The 26,195-nt window shown below is 37.8% G+C and overlaps 1 protein-coding gene across 3 annotated transcripts in view; it reads right to left on the reverse strand.

Annotated features, from left to right (window-relative positions):
• Nucleotides 1–26,195, reverse strand: part of DMD (dystrophin) — a 2,119,021-nt gene that overhangs the window by 493,177 nt on the left and 1,599,649 nt on the right. For all 3 annotated transcript variants that reach the window (XM_045089435.1, XM_045089434.1, XM_045089436.1), the window contains exon 55: nt 5,654–5,843. In XM_045089435.1, coding sequence (XP_044945370.1) covers nt 5,654–5,843 — 190 coding nt within the window. The remainder of the gene's footprint in view (nt 1–5,653; nt 5,844–26,195) is intronic.

The raw sequence follows: 26,195 nt of genomic DNA on the forward strand, positions 1-26,195 counted from the left end.
GACTGTGACTTCTCAGAGACTACAGATAAAGTCCCAACTCTTAAAGGTAGGTGGCCAAATGGATAGAAAGACAGTTTATGCATATTGAGCCCTCTGAGTTCAACACTCTGCCCCTCAAGAGGGAATTTTACAGTATCCTATTATTTCATCCTCACAAATCCTGTGAATGTTGTACTCACAGTAGAGAAAAATGGTTTAGACTTAGAGGCTAGACAACAAGTAGGAGAATAAGTGGTCTTCCTGCCTACAAGGCCCATACACTATTTACTATATCCTGATGTTTTTCTACATAATTTAGCTCCAGCTGACATTTCTGATCTCACTTCTTAAAACAACGATACTCCAGCCACACAGAAGTACCTTCAGATTTTCAAACTCCCACAATGCTCAGGACTTTAAACATGATATTGCCTTTGCCAAAATTTTCTTTTCTACTCTGTATACCTAGCTAAGCCCTAATCTGTTCTTCCAATGTTCTCTGAGCAGAGGTTCTCAACATTGTCTAGACATCAGAATCATGGGCAGGACATCAATCTCATGTGAATCTTTACAGGTTGGAACCAAGGGATTAGCATTTTTAAAAGCTCCTCCTCAGGCACTTGGGTGGCACATTTCATTAAGCATCTGACTCTTGATTTTGGCTCAGGTCATGTTCTCAGAGTCTTAGGATTGAGACCCAAGTTGGGCTCCACACTCAGTGGAGAGTCTGCTAGAGATTCTCTCTCTCTCTCTCTCCTATTGCCCCTCCCCTCTGAAAAGAATAAATAAATCTTTTTAAAAAAGCTCTTCCAATATATTAGGTAGATGGGAAACACTGTTCTAGGTGAGCTTCCTGGCCTTTTTGGAAGGCTTAAGCATAATCATCTGTTTTCACTAGACCCCGTCTAGCCCTCTAACACTGATCATACTACTATAATTTGCCTTAGCATATGTATTTTCACCTCTGGAATATAAGGATTCCAAAGGAAGATGTCATATTCTACTATAGAGGATTTTGAATATATCCAGTAGGCACACTCTCATTCTCTCTCTCTCCCCTCCTCTCCCTCACACACGTACAGAGCTGAAACCAAAGTTTCACAAAAAAGCCCTGATCCTTCCTTAAGAGCGATGGAGTCTGTCATTTCCTATTCTATTCTGCTAATTTCATTCCTTGCTATTTAAAAATTGTGATGCTAAGTAAAATAAATCAGGTAGAGAAAGACAAATACTATATGGTCTCTCTTCTACGTGGAATCTAAAAAACAAAACAGAACAAAATTAGCTCACAGATGCAGAGAACAGATTGGTGGTTGCAAGAGGCGGGGAGGGGGGTGGAGAAATGGATGAACTGGGAGTTTTTGGTTTAAAAAAATAAATAAAAGTAAAAAAATAAAAATTGTGGATTGATGCTCATTAAATTGATTACACAACCTAATACTTTGTCCAAACTGTGTTTAAAAAACATCTCTGTAATCATGTTTGTGCAAGTCCTAACAGCACACTAAGCAGTTAACAGGTGTTTACAACAGATTTCATGGTATGGTCAAAGTTCTTAAGGAAATTATATATGTGTGTAGATATATATATGTATGTGTGTGTGTATACATATATATGTATACATATATATATTTCATATATATATATAAAAGTTTTGCATATCCTAAATAGTAGGCAGCATCACCAGGCAAAAGAAAAATATCATGATTAACTTTCATATTTTTGAAAAACCAAAGTAGAAAGATTAAAAAAATATATAAAATTCAGTTCAAATTATAGCAACAGAAAGGAATACACAAAGGGTTTCCTTTTCTTAGAATTAGGGATCCTCAGATTACCTCTCTATTCTTAGATGTCCCAAGAAAGATGACAATCCAATTTATTCAGAATACTAATCGTGTTACTAAGATTGTATTCTTCCTTCTTCCTTTGGAATTAACCAGCAAGCCAAGATTTTTTTGTGAGAAACACTAAAGAAGCTACTTCCTCAATTTCTTTTTTTAAAGGTTATTTGTTTTATTTTTTATTTCTTATTTCTTTCTTCCTCAAGGACAACAAATATATATACATTGGATATCCTTTGTCCCACATCTATACTTCTCCAATTTCAATAATGTACTAAAAATCTAAGCTTTCTTAATCAATTTACAGGTGCATGCTGATGTACAATTCAAAGTTTATCAAATTAGTCTCTCTGGAAATTTTTTTTTAATAGAAGAAGAATTTTTATGATGGGGGTGGGGAAGGAGATACGGGTGAAATGCATGAGCTTAGAGAAGAAACTGAATTTAGAGCTCTGGCCTGAGACAAGATCCAGATCACAGAGGAAGGAATCTCAAATATTAATTGTTCATAGTTTCTTTTGCTGAGAAAAATATCTTAATTACACCTTTAAAAAATTATTTATTTATTTGGCAGACAGAGATCACAATTAGGCAGAGAGGCGGCAGAGAGAGAGGAAGGGAAGCAGGCTCCCCACTGAACAGAGAGCCCGATGCAGGGCTCGATCCCAGGATGCCAAAATCATGACCTGAGCTGAAGGCAGAGGCTTTAACCTACTGAGCCACTCAGGTGCCTCTTAATTACACCTTTATAACCACCTCTCTCCACCATGTACCCACAACCACACACCTTCTTTATAAGCTGGTTTTATAATGATCTCATAGGGGTGCTTAGCCAACCAGTTAAGATTGGCAGAATGCTTATGGAATATTAGCAAAGATACAGAGTCTTCTCATTTTTTGTTAGTTACCCACAGTTTTATGTTAGAACTTGGAATGCGCGGATATCTTAATTCTCTGGGGCCCCAAGGAGAAATGTTTTGGACACAGGAAGTATCTGATTCAACTATGAATATAGTTCTTCATTTTAAAGATAAATTTGCAATGTAAAAATTCTCAGACTGTCGCCTCGCAGGGCTCTATATGATATTCTATAAAAAAATATTGGCTTTAAAATTCCAGTTAGACTTTCAGAAATAACACTACTTATAAGAGAAAAATCTCCTCATCCTGAAGTGTAAGGACAACTGTAATGTCCTTGCTTTTTGTAAGAAAACTAAATAAGCATTTTTCTAATATGAGGAAGGAATCTTAATGGCTTTTAGAGTGAAATTACACAGATTAATTCCATTCAGGAAGCATATGCTTCATAAAACATGTATTCTTATAGAACCCATGAATTGTGATTATTGCTGAGAGAATTAAATATCCTATGAAGTGGATTGTAAATAACAGTGATACTCATTCTAACAAGAGCTGGGGGGTCTCCATATATAGAAGAATTGATTGACAGTCATAAAGCAAAAACATATTTTCGAGGGTTTTCACACAACGCCCCCCCCCACCCCGTATCCATTCAGCAGCATTTGTACGAAGCAAAACATCAATGCTTTTGGGAAGACAGATGTATTGGAATCTGCTGGGAGAGCTGATGCTCTGGCTAGGCATTTGGAGTTTCCTTTTTTAATATGTAAGAATTATTTTCACTCTACAGCATGAATCAAACAATGAACATAATGCTACCAGCTTCTTCGAACAAAGTGCAAAGGCCTATTATTACACTTTTTACCTTCACACATATTATAGAAAGTTCCTTTTGTTCAAAATTTAAAAAAAATATCTTCAGAAAGGAAAAAAAAAAGCAGAGAGTTCCATTTAGCTGAAATACTGAAATTGCATGCAATCTCTGAAGATATGTGGTTATATTTACTTTCAAGCTTGGCATTTCCATTCGTTGCTTTAAAACCCCAGTACCTTAATTCGAATCTATCACTTGAAATGTGCCATTAACAACAATAATCAATAGTTTCAGTAGTTTCGAATATTTTCCATGACATCCCCAAATCTTTCATCAAAAGACCGTATCCAGTCATCTAACTGAAAATCAGAGCTGGCTATAAATGTCATTTCTATTCAGGCAACTGGAATTTATAGAAAGCCCAGTATTAACATGGAGGGAATGAGAAAATTATCTTTGTTTTAAAATAGTGTTGAGATCTCAGCTAGTCCTAATGTAATTAAGGGGGGGGATGATATGTCTAAGGTTTTCAGGAACTCTAGGGGAGCTTTATATGGCTTTTAATAATAAATATTTCTTATGAGTATCCTCTACATAACTTTCAACTGTTTTTGTTTAAAGATCCAAACACAAAATGCAGTTTATTCTCCATTCTTCCATAGGAAATATAGTTTAAAAACATGGCAATCTTTTTCTTTAATCATTCAGAATCTTGCATTTTCTCAGAATTTTCACTGTATAGTAATGCAGATAACATACAGGAGATACACGGATGTATCTTGGCCTTCAATCAGACTTGTTCACTAATTAAAGGGATGCTTAATTAAATCCTTATTATAAAATTATCTCTTGGATTATTCTTCCTTTTCAAATTAGTCTGCTAAAAAACTGACTTAAGGTTTTATTATTTATCTACCACAGCTGCTGAGAGTATGTAAGCCCACATATTTATTAAAATTCTAGGTGGTTTCATAGGTACTTAAAGGGAGAAATACAATTTTATTTATGAAATATTGTAAGTTAAATAAGTTACAGCAGAACATTTTTTACCCATTCATCTAAGAGTGACCAAAAAGTCTAACTCTGCATAGCTTTTACACTCTTGGGCCATGGGACAGATCTACAAAGATAAAAGCAGGTATTGCTCTAAATGAGCTACTTCCAATAAGGAAACGAACTCAACACACATTGTGGAATAAAGTATCCTCTGAAAACAGAAAAAAAGGGAGGAGAAGGGAAACAAGGAAAGGAAGAGGAGAAGAAATATTGTTTCTTATGATCGGATCGTGGAAGTATTTTTCAACCTAGTATACACCATCACCTTTTCTCATTATAATTTAAGTATATAGAAAAAAGAAGTCCAAAAGCTTGATCATATTATTTTGATACTCTAAAGTTGATTTGAGATATTCGTAAAGTTCCGGTATCCAGTCAGAAAACTCAAGTATACCTAACAAAACTCCATAATAGTTCATAAAATTATATCAGGCGCTGAGAATAAAGTTAAGGGCCTCCTTGAACCAAGACATCATTTAAACGAAACTGCCCTAAACTTCTTTTTTCACTGTTTATGCATATGAAACTTTATAGGAATAATTTTTGTTTCCAGGAAAAACAATTGTCTGAATATTGTATGATCGTTAACTATGACAAATATAGTCATCTCATTTTTCTTTTTACAGAAAGTGTTGGGAAGAAAGCTACAAAATGCCAGATTAACATTTCAAAATGTATTTGAAAGTAATGAAGGGAAACGGATTCAGTTAGCAACGCTAAATAAAACAGACAATTCATACAGATGCTTTCCCTGTAAAATTTAAAATAAACACTCCAAAATGGCAACTTCTTCCATTTAATAAAGCACTCCCTAATTTATTTCTTGGAGCAAAATTTCTCCTTGGCCAAAGCTCTGGTTTTATGGGCAAGGTTTCCCTGGTCAAAAACATGTATCATTTCAAAGACTGGGACATTAAATGAAATACTAAATGCTTTTTCCTTCTGCTTCTGAGTCTTCCCCTCTTGCCTACATGCTGCACCTTATCAGGCCATAGAGAAGAAGCACTTTACTTTGTCCCCAGTATATCAGTTATGAGGATAGACACGTGAATTGTTCATCAGGATTCACAAGAGAGCAAAGTAGAAAAGCTTCACTTACCTGCCATTGTTTCATCAGCTCTCTTACTCCCTTGGAATCTTCTAGGAGCCTTTCCTTATGGGTGGCATCCTGCAGGACGTTGGCAGTTGTTTCAGCTTCTGTAAGCCAGGCAAGGAACTTCTCCAGGTCCAGGGGGAACTGTTGCAGTAATCTGTGGGTTTCTTCCAGAGCAGCCTCTCGTTCACTCACTCTGCAAAGGAACAAATATCCAGATGCAGATCTCCTCAGGTATCACAATGGTGCACCCAGCCCCCCCCCGCCCCCCAAAAGAGCAAAGATCAAGGGACAAAACTATAATACCAGCAAAGGGGTGGGTTGTAGCTAAAAGTTGTCTTAAAAGCAACAACAACTAGAATAGTGTGTGTGTGTGTGTGTGTGTGTAAACTTTGTACAGTTTATATATGAACTTCCAAAAGCAATCCTTTTAAAAAAACTTGGTAGTTTTTTACTGGCCCATTGTGAAAACTTATTTTCATATGCAGCAAAAGCACAAGCTCATCTTTATAGGTAAAGTTCCAAAATCCCTACACCATGTTCATCTTTGGTGTTACCTGAGGCAGAAAGTCAGGGTTAGGTAGGCAAGGAAAAGGGTCAAGAAAATGCAAAGCTAGACCAGAAAGTTAAACACTGGAGGAAACAAGAGAAGGGGACGATAGAGGAGAACAGGTCTAACAAGGAGAAAAATGACCTATTTCACAGAAACCATTGCGCAAGATACCATTTTGTGTGACACTATGGTGTTCTAATGGTTCTAACTATGGTGTTTGCTTTACATTTCATTATCTGATGGTCACACAACTGAGAATATTCTCCCAAAGAAAAGACTTCAGTGTGATGGAAAAAGTAAAGCCCAAAAAACAGACACATCGGAGTTCAAATCCCAATATCCTCTACCAGCTGTGTGGTATGGTAAGTTACTTAACCCCTCTGAGTCTGAAGTTTCTCATCTGTGATGTCTATCACTGGGATGAGAATGAAAAGACGATGATGTGTGTCAAGATGACTGCCTCCCATGTACAGTTAGTTATACATTAGGGTTACTCAAACATACTCGTTCGCTTGGCCCACATGCCATTCTCCTTTCTCTCTCTCTTTTTTAAGGTTTTATTTATTTGAGAGAGAGAGAAAAAAAAAAAAGTATGAGTGTGGGGGAGAGGCAGGGGAAGAAGGAGATTCCCTCCACTTCCAGAGCACGAAGCCCAGTTCGGGGCTTGTACCCAGGACACTGAGACCATGACGGGAGTCAACCAGGTGCTCCCAACCTTCCTCTAATCTTTTAGAAGGGGTGAACCAAATTTCCTAATGACACACAAATCTAAAAAAAATTATTCATAATTTTTCTGGACATATATATATACAGACATATATATAAAACATATATATATATATATAAAACATATATATATATATATATAATTCATATATTGTGGATACACACACATATGCCCTCGGCAAAATCTACATAATAACAGCTTGGAGGGAAAATTGCCTTTGGCAGTAACAGCCCCATCTAAAAAGATTCAGGTAAATTTTGTCTGCAATGAGGAAATTAGTACTCTATTTAAATGCCATATTTGCCTTCTATTACCACACAAACACTTTCTGGGATTAAACATAAGCTAAAAATGGATTTTAAAAAATTGAACACTTGAATATGATACACACTGCTTGTTAGGATGTGATTGTCAATAATTATGCAAAACTGCAATTTATTTCAGCAGCAACTTTATCATGGGATGTGCAAACCAGGCAATAAACAGCTCCTGCCGAGCCAGCGGCAGCGAAGCCCCCGGAAGAGCTGTTTATTCATCACGGGTGAGGTTTTTGCTGAGCCTACAGTCTTCCACAGTGTAGTTTCGGTGCTCATACTGGATAAAAATCTTCTGTCTGCATTAGCTGGTGGAGGGGAGAATAGGTTTATGAGGATGCAGCTACTGGAAAATAGGAAGCTCTGCACGAAGCTATTTATCAGCCCCTAAATAAACTTTCCTGCTGCATAGCTGAAAGGTACCCTGGTGCTGGGGTTGGGCAAATCAGTTCAACCTTGCACAGTTCAGGGGCTGACCTGGACTGCTCACTCCCTGCTTATCTGGTTTGCAAACTATCAGTGGAGGGACAAAGATCAAAATCGTTATTTTTAAAATCTTTTTATTCAGTATGATTTCAAAGCTCAGAGGCATCGCCACAGCACTGAGAATCTTAGTGTTCGAAGCTGGCAGGCAACACTCAGGTGGAAAGCATGCTTAAGTTGCTGTCACCTGGCCCGTTCTGACCTACAAACGCGTCAATTTCATCCTGTTCAGGCTAGTATTTCTAGGTTGGCTTGCACAACAGAAATCACTAAGACTTATGCCACCTCAAGCCTCAAATTTGGGATAGAAATAAGCTGTCACATTCCAGAAGACAAGTACAGGGTCGGACAACGACATATTTTCTCCCATGCTCCAACTTTCTGGGGAATAAAAGGACGAAAAGAAAACTCTCAGGGAAGAGGGAAGCTCAGAGGGTTAGATAGTGTGCATTTTATTAGCAGGGTCATCCTCATCGTTAGCTGCACAGGACGCTACCCTAGTCTTGAACTAAAAATGCCGCTTACCCTCTGCTTCCAGAGGGAGTATCTAGTAAATAACTTTCCAAGAGTTCTATGTAAAATACGATGCACATAAATTAGATGAAAGGGTTCTATCAAGACAACGAGGTTTCTAGCCAAATCCTACCAGTGAGTTTGCTGCTTTGTAAATTAGGCCCTTAGGGAAGAACAGCAACTCTTGCAGGACAGTAAGGCACCATTTTCCTCAATGATACCCTCATGTTTGGAAATATTGACAACATCAGGCTGAATCTTTGCTAATTTAGAAAATACGTTAACAAAATTCAATGGCCGCAAGAGCGGAAAATCTCTTCAAGTGAGTTCTTTTACAGGCCTCTTTGATGAGAGATGAAATTGTTGTCTCCTGCTCATGTGGGAGTTTTAAGGCTATATCCTTTCTCCTGAGATCAATCTATGTACACTGAATTCCTAAATTTTAATTGCGCCAAGTCTAGACCAGAAATGAGTCAAGGGTTCTTTTATGTCATACTCGCGTATTCCAAATAGCTCTGGCTGTATCTTATATTTTCTAATTTTCCGTAACCATATGGCTTTAAGTGTCTTACATGATAAATAAAAAAATGTAGAAATAATGAGAATTGTAAAGAAATTTTAAAGAATTGTTTTAGAAAAAAGTGAAGATCTTGAACATGAATTATTCTGTAAATTCCTGTCTAGGTTATCCAATTATAGACCCTGGTGAAAATTTGGCTAAACTTTAAAAGTACCAATGCCCAGATATCGGGAATAGTAATAATACTTTATGAATATAACTTATGATAGAGGTTAAGTTCTTTTTTATGTAACAAATTTTAATTATCAGGTATTCTAATCTATGACAATAGCTAAGAATCTGGTGGAGTATGGACTGCTCTGGTGACTTTAAAAAGTTTTCTTTCTGTTCATAAGGGCACCGTATACCATTCTTAAGTGCCTGAATATGAGCTGTATGGCACAGTGTTTCTCAAAGTATGATCCACAGACCAGCAGCATTAGCATTATCTGAGAGCTTATTAGAAATGCAAATTCTCAAGCCCTTCCCTAGACCTACCGAATCAAAAGGTCTGTGCATGGAGTCCAGTGAGCTGCGTTTTCATAAGCCTTCTAGGTGATTCCGATATATGCTAAAGCTTTGAGAATCACGGCCCTGGAGACCCATCCATTTTGCCCTAGCTTCTGAGAAAGCTGCTGGAAGCAGGACACATATAGTAACTGGTTAATGTATGTGTTATAAAAACCTAGCCCTCTTGCCCCAACTCAGGACACTTTGGGAGGATGGGGGGAAGGGATGGAGAGTTGATTGATGCTGTGGTTGCAACTACATTGAAGCCCAGCTTCTCCTTCTTCCCTCTTCCGCTTCCTTCCCTTGCCTTCCCTCACAGGTGTTAATCCCGACAGCACTTGCCAATAAAATTGCTGAGAGTTAATTGCTCTCTCAGGATCTGCATTATGGGGGCGGGGCACCTGGGTGGCTCAGTGGGTTAAAGCCTCTGCCTTCAGCTCAGGTCATGATCCCAGGGTCCTGGGATCGAGCCCTGCATCGGGCTCTCTGCTCGGCGGGGAGCCTGATTCCTCCTCTCTCTCTCTGCCTGCCTCTCTGCCTACTTGTGATCTCTGTCTGTCAAATTAAAAAAAAAAAAAAAAGAATCTGCATTCTGGGGAAACTGACATGTTGAGGTATCATACTAAATAAGGATTTCAAAAATATATATGCTTAAGAAGTATATGTGAGAAATATACAGCTACTTGGATAGACTGTGTTCTCAAAAGGGGAGAGGATGGAATATGTTCACACTCAAGAAATGAGCCTGAAGAGCTACTGAACTAGAGGGGATGTTAAGCCTTTGGCTCAGGTCATGATCCCAGGGTCCTGGGATCAAATCCTGCACTGTCCTGTTCCCTTCTCTATGGCCAGCCTGCTTCTCTCTCTCCCTCTGCTGCTCCCCCTGCTTGTACTCTCTTGCTCATGCTCTTGTTCTCTCTCTAATAAATAAATAAAATCTGTAAAAAAAAAAAAAGTAAGAGGTGGAGTATTACTCAGCCATAAGAAAGGATGAATACCCACCATTTGCATCGACATGGATGGAACTGGAGGGGATTATGCTAAGTGAAATAAGTCAAGCAGAGAATGACAAATATCATATGGTTTCACTTATATGTGGAACGTAAGGAATAGCATGGAGGACATTAGGAAAAGGAAGGGGAAAATGAAGTGGAGGGGGAATCGAAGTGGGAAATGAACCATGAGAGACTATGGACTCCAGGAAACAAATGGAGGGTTTCAGAGGGGCGGAGGGATGGGGTGGCCAAGTGATGGGTATCGAGGAGGGCACATATTGCATGGAGCACTAGGTGTTATACACAAATAATGAATCATAGAACAATTACATCAAAAATCAGAAGAAAAAGAAAAAAAGAAGAAAGAAAGAAAATAAGAGGATCTATAGGTAGGGTAGAGTTGCATTATCAGCAGTTAGAAGCAAGAATATACTGAAGGGGCAAAATGCTGTAGCTGTAAAACTTAGGAGAACCCTGTACTTGCCCAAGAAGTTACTCATCCAGACCCAATTCTGCACAAAGGGGAAGAATCACAGAAGGCAGGAGTTCAGCATCTTTGTTTTCTTTTTAAGATCTGATTATAATAGGCAATAAGACAGGTAACACTCTTGTCACTAAACACCCACACACTTATCAGGGTATCTCTAAATGAATCTCTAGACTCCAGATTTTCTATTAAGCTGAATATCAGCAATTTTATATGGGTCAAGCTAATACAGAAAAAGCACATGGGGGTTTTCCCTCTGTTTCTATTTTTTGAAACAGTTTCAGGAGAATAGGTATTATTTCTTCTTTGAATGTTTGGTAGAATTCTCCAGGGAATCTGTCAGGTCCTGGGCTCTTGTTTTTTGGGAGGTTTTTGATCACTGCTGTGGTCTTGTTACTAGATATTGATCTATTCTGGTTGTCCATTTCTTCCTGATTCAGTCTTGGAAGTTTATAGGTTTCCAGGAATGTATTATTAATTCTTTCTTATTAATTCTTTCAAAGAATCAGCTTCTAGTTTTGTTGATGTGTTCTACTGTATCTCTAGTTTCTAATTCATTGATCTCTGCTCTGATCTAAATTATTTCCCTTCTTGTGCATGGGGTTGGCTCAGTTTGTTGTTGATTTTCCAGTTCTTTAAGGTGTAAAGACAATTGGTATATTCAGGATTTTTCAATTTTTTTTGATGGAGGACTGCCTTTGCCATATCCCATAGGTTTTGGAGTGATGTGTCTTCATTCTCATTAATTTCCATGAATTGTTTATGTTCTTCTTTGACTTCCTGGTTGATCCAAACATTCTTTTTTTTTTTCATTTGAATATTTTAAAATTCTTTTCAGTGTACCAGAATTCATTCTTTATACACCACACCTAGTCCTCCATGCAAAACGTGCCCTCCATAATACCTATGACCAGGCTCACCCAACTTCCCACCCCCTGCCCCTTCAAAACCCTCAGACTGTTTTTCAGAGTCCATAGTATTTCATGGTTCATCTCCCCCTCCAAATTCCCTCAACTCCCTTCTCCTCTTCATCTCCCCATGTCCTCTGTATTATTTCTTATGCTCCACAAATAAGTGAAACCATATGATAATTGACTCTCTCTGCTTGACTTACTTCACTCAGCATAATCTCTTCCAGTCCTGGCCATATTGATATAAAAGTTGGGTATTCATCCTTTCTAACGGAGGCATAATACTCTATCGTGTACATGGACCACGTCTTGCTTATCCATTTGTCCATTGAAGGGCATCTTGGTTCTTTCCACAGTTTGGCAACCATGGCCATTGCTGCTATGAAAATTGGGGTACAGATGGCCCTTCTTTTCACTACATCTGAATCTTTGAGGCAAATACCCAGTAGTGCAACTGCAGGGTCATAGGGAAGCTCTATTTTTAATTTCTTAAGGAATCTCCACATTGTTTTCCAAAGTGGCTGCACCAACTTGCATTCCCACCAACAGTGTAAGCAGGCTCCCCATAAGCAGGCTCCACGTTTTTTACTGTCTTGTTAATTTTGGCCATTCTAACTGGTATAAGATGGTATCTCAATGTGGTTTTGATTTGAATCTCCCTGATGGCTAGTGTTGATGAACATTTTTTTATGTGTCTGGTAGCCATTTGTATGTCTTCATTGGAGAAGTATCTGTTCATGTCTTCTGCCCATTTTTTGACATTGTTATCTGTTCTGTGTGTGTTCAGTTTGAGAAGTTCTTTATAGGTCCTGGATATCAGCCTTTTGTCTGCACTGTCATTTGCAAATATTCTCCCATTCCGTGGGATGCCTCTTTGATTTGTTGACTGTTTGCTTTGCTGTGCAGAAGCTTTTGATCTTGATGAAGTCCCAAAATTCATTTTTGCTTTGGTTTCCTTTGCCTTTGGAGATGTATCTTGAAAGAAGTTGCTGTGGCTGATATTGAAGAGGTTACTGCCTGTGTTCTCCTCTACGATTCTGATGGATTCCTACCTTACATTGAGGTCTTTTATCCATTTCGAGTTTATCTTTGTGTATGGTGTAAGAGAATTGATCCAAACATTCTTGAGCAGGATGGTCTTTAGCTTCCAAGTGTTTGAATTCCTTCCAAACATCTTGTGGTTGAGTTCTAGTTTCAAAACATTGTGGTCTGAGAATATGCAGGGAATAATCTAAATATTTTGGTATTGGTCGAGCCCTGATTTGTGACCCAGTATGTGGTCTATTTTGGAGAAAGTTCCATATGCACTCAACAAGATATTTTATATGGAAAACCCAAAAGACTCCACACTCAAACTACTAAAACCCATACAGCAATTCAGTAATGTATCAGGATACAAAATCAATGCAAAGAAATCAGTTGCTTTCTTATATATTAGTAATGAAAATATAGAAAGGGAAATTAGAGAGTTGATTCCATTTACTATAGTACCAAGAACCATAAGATAGATTGGAATAAACCTAACCAAAGAAGTAAAGGATCTATCCCCAAGGAACTACAGAAAACTCATGAAAGAAATTGAGGAAGACACAAAAAGATGGAAAAGCATTCCATGCTCATGGGATGGAGGAATAAACATTGTTAAAATGTTGACTGCCCAGAGCAATCTTTGAATGCCATCCCAATAAAAATTCCACTAGCATTCTTCAAAATGCTGGTACAAACAATCCTAAAATTTGTATAGAACCATAAATGACCCTGAATTACTAAGGAAATGTTGAGAAGGAAAAACAAAGATGGGGGCATCATGTTACCTGATTTCAAGCTTTACTACAAAGCTGTGATCACCAGGACAGCAAGGTACTGGCACAAAAACAGACACACAGACCAGTGGGACAGAGAGTTGAGATATGGACCCACAATTCTATGGTCAAATAATCTTCAACAAAGGAGGAAAAAATATCCAGTGGAAAAAAAGACAGTCTCTTCAATAAATGGTGCTGGGAAAATTGGACAGCTATATGCAGAAGAATGAAACTCGACCATTCTCTTACATCGTACACAAAGATAAATTCGAAATGGATGAAAGACCTTAATGTGGGGCAGGAATCTATCAAAATACTAGAGGAGAACATAGGCAGTAACCTCTTTGACATTAGCCACAGCAACTTCTTTCAAGACACATCTCCAAAGGCAAAGGAAACAAAAGCGAAAAGGAACTTTGGGGACTTCATCAAGATAAAAAGCTGCTGCACAGCAAAAGAAATAGTCAACAAAACAAAGAGGAAACCCACGGAATGGGAGAAGTTATTCCCAAATGACACTACAGACAAAGGGCTGATACCCAAGATCTATAAAGAACTCCTCAAACTCAACACTCAAAAAAGAGATAATCATGTCAAAAAATGGGCTGAAGACATGAAGAGACACTTCCCCAAAGAAGACATACAAAGGGCTAACAGACACATGAAAAAAATGTTCATCATCACTAGCCATCAGGGAAATTCAAATCAAAACCACATTGAGATACCACCTTATACCAGTTAGAATGGCCCAAATCAACAGGACAGGAAACAACAAGTTCTGGAGATGGTATGGAGAAAGGGGAGCCTGCATACACTGTTGGTGGGAATGCAAGTTCGTGCAGCCACTTTGGAATACAACGTGGAGATTCCTCAAAAAATTAAAAATAGAACTACCTTATGATCCTGCAATTGCCCTTCTGGGTATTTATCCCAAGGATATGGATGTAGTGAAAGGAAGGGCCATATATACCCCAATGTTCATAGCAACAATGTCCACAATGGCCAAACTGTGGAAAGAACTGAGATGCCCTTCTAGAGATGAACGGATAAAAAAAGATGTGGTCCATATATACAATCGAATATTACACAGCCATCAGAAAGGATAAATACCCAACTTTTCTATCAACATGGACGGGACTAGAGGAGATTATGCTGAATGAAATAAGTCAAGCAGAGAGAGACAATTATCATATGGTTTCACTTACTTGTGGAACGTAAGGAATAACATGGAGGACATTAGGAGAAGGAAAGGAAAAGTGAATTGGGAGAAATCAGAGGGGGAGATGAACCATGAGAGACTGTGGATTCTGCAAAACAAACAGGGTTATGGAGGGAAGGGAGGTGGGGGATGGGTGAGCATGGTGGGTATTAAGGAGGGCACATCTTACATGGAGAACTAGATGTGGTGCATAAACAATGAATCTTGGGACAGGGAAAAAGTAAAATATAATTAAGATGTTGAAAAAAAAAAGCATATGGGGGAAGGAAAACTTACTAATTTCCCAAGTAAGGCTGTAGAGCTGAATGAATGTACAGACAATATTCCATTATTAGATATATGAATGGACAATACTTTATCAGAGCACTATACTACAGGATTTTATGTATTTTATATACATACATACATACATACATACATATTCAAACAGAAATAAGCACATTGAATATTTTTAGGGGAAAAAAGACTCAGTCGGACAGAGGAGGCTATTTTGCCCAGGTGTTTCTTTAAGTGTGACAAATTGAGGAAATTCCCAGCACTCAGTCTTCTGCTAAAAAAATACCTCCATCTGTACCCTGTGATTGTCATGGAGTAACCAAACAAAATACCACGAATCTTTCCTTCCTGGTTTATTTGCATTTAACCGCTATCATTTCCTATGATATTTTTAGGGAATGATTACAGGATGACATTTTTTTTCCCCTTTCTGTTTGTCTGAGTGAAGGAGCACCTTAGCAGCAGCACTTGAACTTGGGACCAAAGGTTTCTAGCAACATCCAGCACTTGTTCCAGGACCAAACATAACCTGAAGTTCACTTTGTTGATAACTGTAACAGAAACTACAGATTTGCTAGTAAATACATTATATTCTGATTTTTAAAAATCACTTTATAGGGGCACCTGTGTGGCTCAGTGTTTGTGCATCTGCCTTTGGCTCAGGTCAGAGTCCCAGGGTCCTGGGATTGAACCCAGCATCAGGCTCCCTGCCCAGTGGGAAGTCTGCTTCTCCCTCTCTCACTCCCCCTGCTTGTATTCCCTCTCTCCCTGTGTCTCTGTCAAATAAATAAATAAAATCTTTAAGAAATCACTTTATATTGTGTTTTCAAGGGACAGCTAGAATTGTATTACCTATGGATACACAGCAGTTCATAGAAAGGATTCCTTTTAGTCTCTAGCAATTGTATTAGTGGTTTGTACCAATGAGAACTGTGAATCTAAGGAAAGTCCTTCAATAATGCTTGGACTCATCCCCCATCAGTACCTTACTAGCCACGACTCTAACGTGGCTGAGGGCAACATCTACTTAGAAATATAGCCACAGAAGCATTCTGGCCATGAGAGGATATTTCTTTTTTTCTCCTCTGCTAGTGAGGTATACAGTGAGAAATATACTCTGTCCGTTCAATTATTGACCTAGAATAAGAGATCAAGGCTCTGAGATATAGCACAGAAAATACATTTCTTAAAGCTAAAATCGATATGGCTCTTCACACTTTTTAAAATATATTCAGACTTATTCTCTCATTACTTTATAAGGTATTCCCATTTTTTTCTACCTATAGTCTGCTTCTATTTTTCTTTATATGCTTCTGGTTGTATATTTCATTCCTTTTGAGGGCTTTAAGCTATACACATTGTCTTTAAATCAGCACCTCATTCTTGTTTGTACATGTCTACCAACATCTCATTAAGTCATCTGTACATCTCATACATATGAGGTGCCAGGATCTATGCTCAGTGATGGTGACACCAAAGTCAACGAGGTATGGTCATGGACTTTGGCATTTAATATATTCAATTCTGGTGGAGGAGACAGAGAGGTAAATATTTAACTATACTTACAGTGTGATTAAGCCTATGATTCATGTGGATTCCCTATCAGTAGCTCCAATGAATTCATGAACTTTGATCTCAATTTGCTTAAGAAGTGATGAATTTATTTTGAAACATTTTTCTGGCTTTCTCTTATGAAAGGAAGTGGAGATCCTCTAGCTAGGTTTTATCTCCACATACAGTAAAGGATGTTCAATCAAAGTTGGCCTAATTGAATTGACTTTCATAAAAATAAGAAACGTCTCAGATCTATGGTTCAGGTTATGGCTGGTTATATTTTGCTGTTGGTGAGATTCATTCTAAGAGAACTGATGACTTTTCCCAAGTCACACACAAGTGACAGAATTGGGATTATAGCCCAAGCCTTGCATCCCAGAAAAGAAATATTTCTAACTCTGAAAATAGATGTTGGTGTCTACATCTTCTGACACATTCATTGTAGGAAAAGAAGAAAAGTGCAGGGAAGGTTATGCCACTGAATTCCAGTCTTCATTTTGGGGTACAGATTTAACTATTTGTTACTTTACTATATAAGCAGAATCAAATATGAAACAAACAAACAAACTCTACACAAAAGGGAACACAGACATGCAAAGATATTCTCCCATTCTAACCAGAGCAGAAAGATCTAGCTGGTATTTGCTCTAAAACAAAACAAAACAAAACAAAAATCCATTTTCAATGCAAATTTGCTGGTTTGCTGTTCACCGACACATGAATTAACGAGGTTTTCATCCCCTCTCTCCTGAGGTCTGGTACCAAATTACTCAAACTCTCCAGAGTTAATTGGAAACCACGACCTAAATGTTCCCAAAGTATTGCTGATTAGTTCTCAGAAAACTCATTCCCATCTTTCCTCACCCCAGACAACACAGGATGACTTTTTAACATGTGCAGAAGCAACACACTTGCATGGAAAACAGATTAATCCTCTAAAGATAAACTGCAGCTTTGAAGCTGTTTAAACTTCCTTCAGTGATACATACATTTTAGTAAAAAAAAATTATTATGTAGACTTTACCTTTAGATTATAAGAGAGCATTGGCATGATTAATCATGCAAGGAATTTTTAAAATACAACATTCAACACATACATCTTTTTACTCTATGAGCATTTTAAAAATTGAGATTTGTACAGTATATCATTAGGGAAACAATTGCTATTACATAGTGTTCCTAAAAGCCCTGGGATGTTTCTGAGAAGAAAATGTGGACAGTGGTTAAATGAAAACATTCCGTTATTCTTTGCATTACTCATTTCATTTGATTTGTTTCTGTCATGTATCACTGAAAAAAATCAGTTGATAAAAGAAGTATACAAAATATTATGCACAGGTGAAATACTCAAGATATATATATTTATGTATATATATATTTATGTGTATATATATATATATATATATTCCTACCTTCGATTGCTAATGAAGAGATTAACATCTTTTAATCTAATATCTATAGTTTATATTTTTCCAATGATATACTACCTAAAAACACCCTTTGGGGAACTTTAAAAATCATGTTTGGATTGGTCCACATACAGAGACTCCAAGTACTATTCTAGATATTTACAGAACTATAAAAGATCTATAGAAAAAATGTGGTTACACTACTTTCCAGAAAAATACAAACTTAGATTAGGGTTGGGCTAATAGTTAAACACAATTTCTAAAACCGCTATTGAAACATAAAGATGGACAGAAATTAAGATGGGCACACTAGTGCTTCAGCAAGGCTCGACTTTGAACACATTCTTTTCTTCCTTATTCTCAAAGCCTCCCCCTCCCGTTCACTTGTTTTTCTGTAGAATTCTTTGTTCTAGGAACTCAATATTGATATGGAGATCTCACTGCCCTCGATGTATACTTCTTAAGGAGAGTTGGGTGCTGGTGGCCAGTGCTAGTCCCAACATCACTTTGAGGATGTGAGAAATGAGGCTGACAGTTTGTAGTAGATTCTTATCGAAACAGCCTCGATCCTGTATTTTCCTATAAAACCTCTCAGTCTTTTACCCTGGGCGGGCTTGTACTCTTAGGGGCATGAGCTGGCAGCAGCCTCCTTTGCCTGGCAAAGTAATAAACTACCTTCTTCTTTATCCGTCCGTGCTGTCTTCCTGTAACATTTCTGATCGGAGTACAGAGGTCAATTTTTTTTTAAATGTTATTTATTTATTAAGCTTAGGTATATCTTTACACCCACTTAGCTTTTCTTTTTTTTTTTAATTTTTTATTTTTTATAAACATATATTTTTATCCCCAGGGATAAAGGTCTGTGAATCACCAGGTTTACACACTTCACAGCACTCACCAAAGCACATACCCTCCCCAATGTCCAAATCCCACCCCCTTCTCCCAAACCCCCTCCCCCCAGCAATCCTCAGTTTGTTTTGTGAGATTAAGAGTCACTTATGGTTTGTCTCCCTCCCAATCCCATCTTGTTTCATTTATTCTTCTTCTGCCCACTTAAGCCTCCATGTTGCATCACCCCTTCCTCATATCAGGGAGATCATTTTGACAACATCTCTACTCTAAGTAATTCTCTGTGATTTGTATCATGTGGGTCTTTAAGGTGAATCGTTGGTTTTGGTCACTCACAGCGTTAATCTCCTTAAAAAGAGGTATTCCCTAATGTTGATAAGTTAAACTGAGTAGTTTTTCTTCTCTTCTGAAGTATATATGAAAACAAATGCAGTAACCAATTAGAAGTACAAGCCTAGGATCATCTCAGTCTCCTAAGACTACACAGTCAAACAAATATGCATTTTCATCCTCACGTAGAGAAAAACAGAACAGATTGTTAGGCATTGATAGATAATATTCTGAAGATGGCAAGGCGGGTTGGTTCAATTTTCTAAGATCAAAAGTCAAACATGTAGATTCTCTTGAAATGGAAGTGGCTAAAAACATATCACCAAATGATATGAACTTATGGTAGAGGTCTATCAATGGAATTGGGAAATGCAAACAACTTTCTAATTCCTGACATGAACTTGAAGTTATAGTCTGTAAATATTTGTGACTTTTATTACCCAATTCCTTATTCAGCATTCTCTTGTGGTTAATAACACACTCTTAAGATTCCTTTGAATTCAACATTTATTGTTATAGTATATTGCATTAAAACAATGTTCCTTGGTTTTGAAGCTTTCCTGTATGTATTTTCTCCTTTCATACTTTAAAAAATCTGATGGGGTCAGTAAGACCAGTTGTTATAATCATCAGCATTTTGTAGGGGAGAATCTGACTTCCAGAGAGGCTGGGTGAAGTTCTCAGATCAGTGGTAAAACTAGAAACACCAAATCTAGTCCACTCTAAGACATTACCTCTCAAGGTAGACTTGTCAATCTCCCTGTGAGGTAAATATAATGGATATTATTATATTATTGTTCTCAAAAGCTCTTTGTTGGGGTGCCTGGTTGGCTCAGTGGGTTAAAGCCTCTGCCTTCAGCTCAGGTCATGATCCCAGGGTCCTGGGATCGAGCCCTGCATCGGGCTCTCTGCTCGGCGGGGAGTCTGCTTCCCCCTCTCTCTCTGCTTGCCTCTCTGCCTACTTGTGGTCTCCATCTGTCAAATAAATAAAACCTTTAAAAAAATAAGAAAAGGTCTTTTTGTGTGATTATTATATAAATTAAGATTATGGTATGTGTGATGACAAAAATTATTAGCTCTTTGTTTATTATCTTCAGCTGCCATCTAAGAGTGTTATTAGAATAAATAGTGCACTTTGGACCTGAGGTAGACTTGAAAGTTTTATTCAAAAAGAGGGCATTCATCTTGGAAAACAGTGTGGAGATTCCTTAAGAAATTAAAAACAGAGCTTCCCTATGACCCTGCACTTGCCCTACTGGGTATTTACCCCAAAGATACTGATGTAGTGAAAAGAAGGGCCACCTGTACCCCAATGTTCATAACAGCAATGGCCACGGTCGCCAAACTGAAATGAACCAAGATGCCCTTCAACAGACGAATAGATAAAGAAGATATGGTCCATATATCCTATGGAGTATTATGCCTCCATCAGAAAGGATGAATACCCAATTTTTGTATCAACATGGACAGGACTGGAGGAGATTATGTTGAGTGAAATAAGTCAAGCAGAGAGAGTCAATTATCATATGGTTTCACTTATTTGTGGAGCATAAGGAATAATGTGGAGGATATTTGGAGATGGAGAGAAGTGAGTTGGGGGAAATTGGAGGGTGAGACAAACCATGAGAGACTGTGGACTCTGAGAAACAAACTGAGGGTTTTGCAGGGGAGGGAAGTGGGGGGGTTGGGTGAGCCTGGTGGTGGGTATTATGGAGGGCACGTATTGCATGGAGCTCTAGGTGTGGTGCATAAACAATGAATTCTGGAACACTGAAAAGAAATAAAATTTAATAAAAGAAATAAAATGCCATGTGACTGAATTCACACAAAAAAAGAGAGGACATTATGGGCAGCAGTACAATCTTTTTCATCTTAGGAAATAAGGGAAAATCATAGTATATATGATTGTGGCCTTCTTATAATGGTAACTTAATAAATGTTTGCTGAGGATATGGAGATTATCGGGAAGTCTGTACCTTTTGAGAAATGTTTTACATTAAAATTATCGAACAAGAAAATCAAACATGTTTCTGTTCTAGAAATTTTACAGTAAAATAAATACATTTTTACAAGACCAGCTGAGAAATGAATTAACCTCTCAGAGTGACTAAGTATTGGTGGATTCTAAATAAATTGCCCTTTTACTTTTGAACCTCTTTTAATGGCTCAGATATGATTTACAAGACTTGTAAGTCTGATATGATTTATAAGATTTATAGGATTACAAATAGCTTGAGCTAATTAAAACTGATGATCAAAATAAAGATTTAAAATTTGTTGCTTTCTTACTGTTAATTACTAGGGGGAGAAACAGCATTTAAATGAACTAGATACTCTGAAATGCACTGATGGCCTTTCATAAGATCAATTCAAATTTATGAAGAATAATCATAAATTAGGTATTTATTTTTTCAATTAAAACCACAACACTAGGGATGTCTGTGTGGCTTAGTCAGTTAAGCAACTGCCTTCAGCTCAGGTCATGGTCCCTGGGTCCTGGGATCAAGACCCTCATTGGGCTCTCTGATCAGCAGGAGCCTCTTTCACCCTCTCCCTCTGCCTGCTGCTCCCCCTGCTTGTGCTCTCTCTTTCTCTATGTCTCATTCACTCTCTATCTTTCAAATAAATAAATAAAATGTTTTAAAAAAAACCCCTACAACACTAAAAGAATAAATCTGGGGCCTTCTTGTGCTTTCAAGAATTGTCTTGGGGTACCTGTGTGGTACAGTCAGTTGAGCACCTGCCTTTTGGTTTTGGCTCTGGTGGTGATCTTGGGGTCATGAGATCAAGCCCTGCATTGGGCTCCACGCTGAGGGGGGAGTCTGCTTGAGATCCTCTTGCTCTACCCCAGGCCCCACTCACACATGCACTTTCTCTCTCTCTTGCTAATAAACAAATAAATCTTTTTTTAAAAAGAATCATCTTACTTATGAATGCACTGTTTACAAAAGTCTCTATATTCTTTGTAATTATCATTCACTTACTGTAAATCTCTTGAGAGCAAGAATTTATACACAGTTTCTGGTATTTAATGGATACTTGGTTAATCCAATTAAAGTCAATAAATCTACTATGAATCAGGCAGACATCCTAAAAATGAGAAGCTCCTGGTCCCCTGTTCTTAAAAAACTTACAAGTCCAAATTATTTCTTGATGTAAGTTGATTGAATAATGATTTATATTTGTATAGAATCTTAAAGTTTATCCATTGCTTTCACATACATTATTTAAGTTGAACCTCGTAACAATTAGTAGATATCACCTTTGTTTCTTACACAAAATGGGTTATATAAAAGACTCTTATTCAGATGAGATATTTAAAAATGAGATTGAGCAATTCTTTGACCAAAATTGTATTCTGCTTTGCAGAAGAATAGACATTAATTAAACGTTTGGAAGTTGTTATCTTTCATTGAGTATTGTACTAGTAATGGAAATGAAGGGGTAGACTCTCACTGGCCAGTGCATTGCACTGAATTGTCCATTGCTACTCAAAACCAATATATTTTCTTTTGAATTTTTAAGATGTGCTCTCACAAACAGTGTTCATTTCATGTATTTTTTTAGGTACATCAGAAAGCCAGAGCATATAACCAGCAATAGCTTCCATTAAAATCAATCTACTACCCTGGCAAATTTTCTGATTGCCTTTAAGTTTGATCCTGGTCCAGAAATATGTACCAAAAAGAGCCTCCCTACTCTGTCTATCACCCAACATACTCCTATGCTCCTTGCTTGGTATAGCCCATGAATGTGAATGGGCATCTTCTCGATAGCTCTACTCATGTTCTGTCAGAAATATTTAGCACATCAGGGACGAGAACAGAACCTTGTGGCACAGCGCCAGAGATCTTCTTTCACCACTTGACATCCATCTTTTACTCAACACCCTTTGTATAACAGCATGCGATGGTTTCTAAATCATCCAACCTACCTTGTCTAGCTAGCATTTCTCCAATGGATTCACAAGAATTTAATTAAAGACCTTGTCAAATGCCCTGATGAAATGCAAACAGACTGCTGCCTTTTGCTTACCTACCAGTCTAAAATTTCTTCAGGGTAAAAAAAAATATATATATATATGTATGTATCTTCTCTGAACATACAGAACACACAGGTTTTTATTTATCTCTATATATGTGCATATATGTTTTTGTTTTACTAAATTACCTGGTTAACCTCATCAAGAACTGGGTGTATATTTCTGTTACAACCTCCATCTAAATAGTATGCATGATTTAAATATCTTGAGGAGTTATGATAATATCACCTGTGATGATTATACAGAATTTAATTCCATTTGTTAACATCTAGTGAGAAGGCAATTAATATCTCCTGGAGGGGTATCCTCATCATCCTTTTGGAGAGACCATGCCATTCAGTAAAGGTGGTAGAAATAGATTATCACCATAGTGACAATCCCAGAATTTGTAAAGGTGTTGCTAGACGATCTACCAGGTCTTAAATGCTTGCTCATTTCATTCAGTCTGGTAAAAATGGCAGCTCTATCACCAAGAAATATATTAGGTTCTCAGAGAATATTGCTATCTCATTAATTCACAGATCAATTCCTGTCCAGAAAAATATTTAACCAAATTTTACAAATCACATTAGAAAGATTTTCTGGAAACTGAAGGAAGATATTTAACCTAACACAGTGATTACAGAGTGCCACACTAGCAGTCTGTGGGGAGAGGCTGGAAAGGGGAGATGTCTCAGACAACAAAGAACTGTCCCCAAGTCCCATAACACATCTCCATGTCCCACTGGATACTCACATGGGGGATACCATGTTCATAAATTCTTGAACCTAGAACTTAATTATATATACGTGTGTGTGTGTGTGTGTGTGTGTGTGTGAATATCTTACTCTTATCAAGCTTTTATTACACATTGATTTCTTTTTCAGAAAGGTAACTAACTGCCATGAAAATCCAAGGAAAATTTTACTTTGTGTTGTTAAGCATTATGCCAAGAGTTGTTCAGCATTTTGGAAAGTTCCATTTAGGGTGGCCAATGCCCCTCACGGTACTGGTAACACATTGGTGTCATCCTGCATTTGCTATTGCATTCAGAGTATAATCACCAAGAAAAGTCGTGAGTGTTGTAGTGTGCTTCTAACTGAAGAACTGCACAGCGAAAAAGACATTAGTTCATTCTAAATTACTCATTTCTCTTTAAAATTAGAGTCAGGGCTGCACTTAAAAACTTCTATCTCTAGGCTGGGTATCCTATCTACAACTCTTGGTTTATGCTAGTCAAGTAGGTGTCATAAAGTATGTGTCAGAAGAAAATAAAGGGGATGGGCATGGATCTGAGAAAGTTGAAAACCACGGATACAGAACTACAGAATTTGGAATTTCCAGGACGAAAGCTATTATACCGAAAATAAATAGAATTTTTAAAGAAGAGAATGAGGCTCTTCTGCGCCCCCCCACCCCACCCCATGCTTCCAATCCCTGATCCTTGCTGCTCCACAGAGAATGAAATTGCATTTTAAAAATTGCTCTGTTACAGCCAGCTGTGACTAGCGGTGAACGGGAGGTCGGCTCTGTCTGCAAACCCAAATTAAAAGCAACCAGCCCCCTCGTCTGTTCAGATCCCATATTCTTGATTACATTTGACACAATCATCATCATCATATCTTAAGACTCAAATAAGCCTGACAGTGCTCAACTCAGGGATGCTTCTCCCAATTAGCTAGAAATTGGGGCCCAGATCATCTTCTAGGGAGTAAGTTTACATTTACCGTTTGGCTGTGGTGAAAAGGTGACGAACATGATGGAGGGAGCAAATCAATTTCCTAACTTATTTTTTTTAAGATTTATTTATTTGAAATAGAGAGAGAGAGAGAGCAAGCAAGAGAGAGAACATGAGCATCAGGGAGGGGCAGAGGGAGAGAAGCAGGCTCCCTGCTCAGCAACAAAGAACTGTCCCTAACTGTCCCCAACTGTCCCTGCTCAGCAGGGAGCCTGATGTGGGGCTCCATCATAGGACCCCAGGATCATGACCTGAGCTGAAGGCAGATGCTTAACTGACTGAGTCACCCAGGTGTCCCTCAACTTTGTAATTTATATAATAATTATTTTATCTTAAGTTCACCTAATGCTGGCAAACCCATTTTGACAGGAAAGAAGAAGTATAAGGTCTTTGTTGTTTTTGTTATTATTTTTTAAAAATATATATGAAGCTTAAGACAACCAGGGTCTGGAATAGAAAGGGAAGCTAAGTGCATACTATGAATATTTTTAAAGAAATATTTTCCAGGGGCACCTGGGTGGCTCAGTGGGTTGAAACTTCTGCCTTCGGCTCAGGTCGTGATCCCAGGGTCCTGGGATCGAGACCCGCATCAGGCTCTCTGCTCAGCGGGGAGCCTGCTTCTCCCTCTCTCTCTGCCTGCTTCTCTGCCTACTTGTGATCTCTGTCAAATAAATAAATAAATTCTAAAATAAATAAATAAACAAAAATAAATAAAAACAGCAATTGTACAAAAAAAAAAAGAAAAATATTTTCCAAATGAGAGCTTTTAAAAGGGTCTGTCCTTTTATATAAGAGGTTTATTAAAAAATGACTTGTGGGGGTACCTGGGTAGCTCAGTTGGTTAAGTATCTGCCTTCAGCTCAGTTCATGATCCCAGGGTCCTAAGACTGAACCCCAAGTCAGGCTCCCTGTAGGGAGCCTGCTTCTCCCTCTGCCTTTGCCACTCCCCCTGCTTGTGTGCTCTTTCTTAAATAAATAAATAGAATCTTTTAAAGAAATGACTTGTAATTATTGGATAAATATGGGTTATTTGAAAATCAAAAGTGAAGAGATATCAGGGTTCTGAGGGGTGAATTTCTAGTAAGATGCTCACACAAGACACTGTGTTCATGTGACACAGTGTTTTTCTAGGCATCTGGTTCAAAATCATTTCTTTTACATATTTCCAGAGGGAAAATAAGCAAGGAAATTTTTAATGTATTTTATTTCCTTGATTATGATACTTCTCTATCCAAATGAAGGCAGTAGGTACACATTGCGGGAAAATGGACAATTAGCAAGGGTAGACCCACTC

The sequence above is a fragment of the Mustela putorius genome, unplaced genomic scaffold, assembly GCF_011764305.1.
Source record: "Mustela putorius furo isolate JIRA1106 unplaced genomic scaffold, ASM1176430v1.1 tig00003836_pilon_pilon_pilon, whole genome shotgun sequence".
NCBI lineage: Eukaryota > Metazoa > Chordata > Mammalia > Carnivora > Mustelidae > Mustela > Mustela putorius.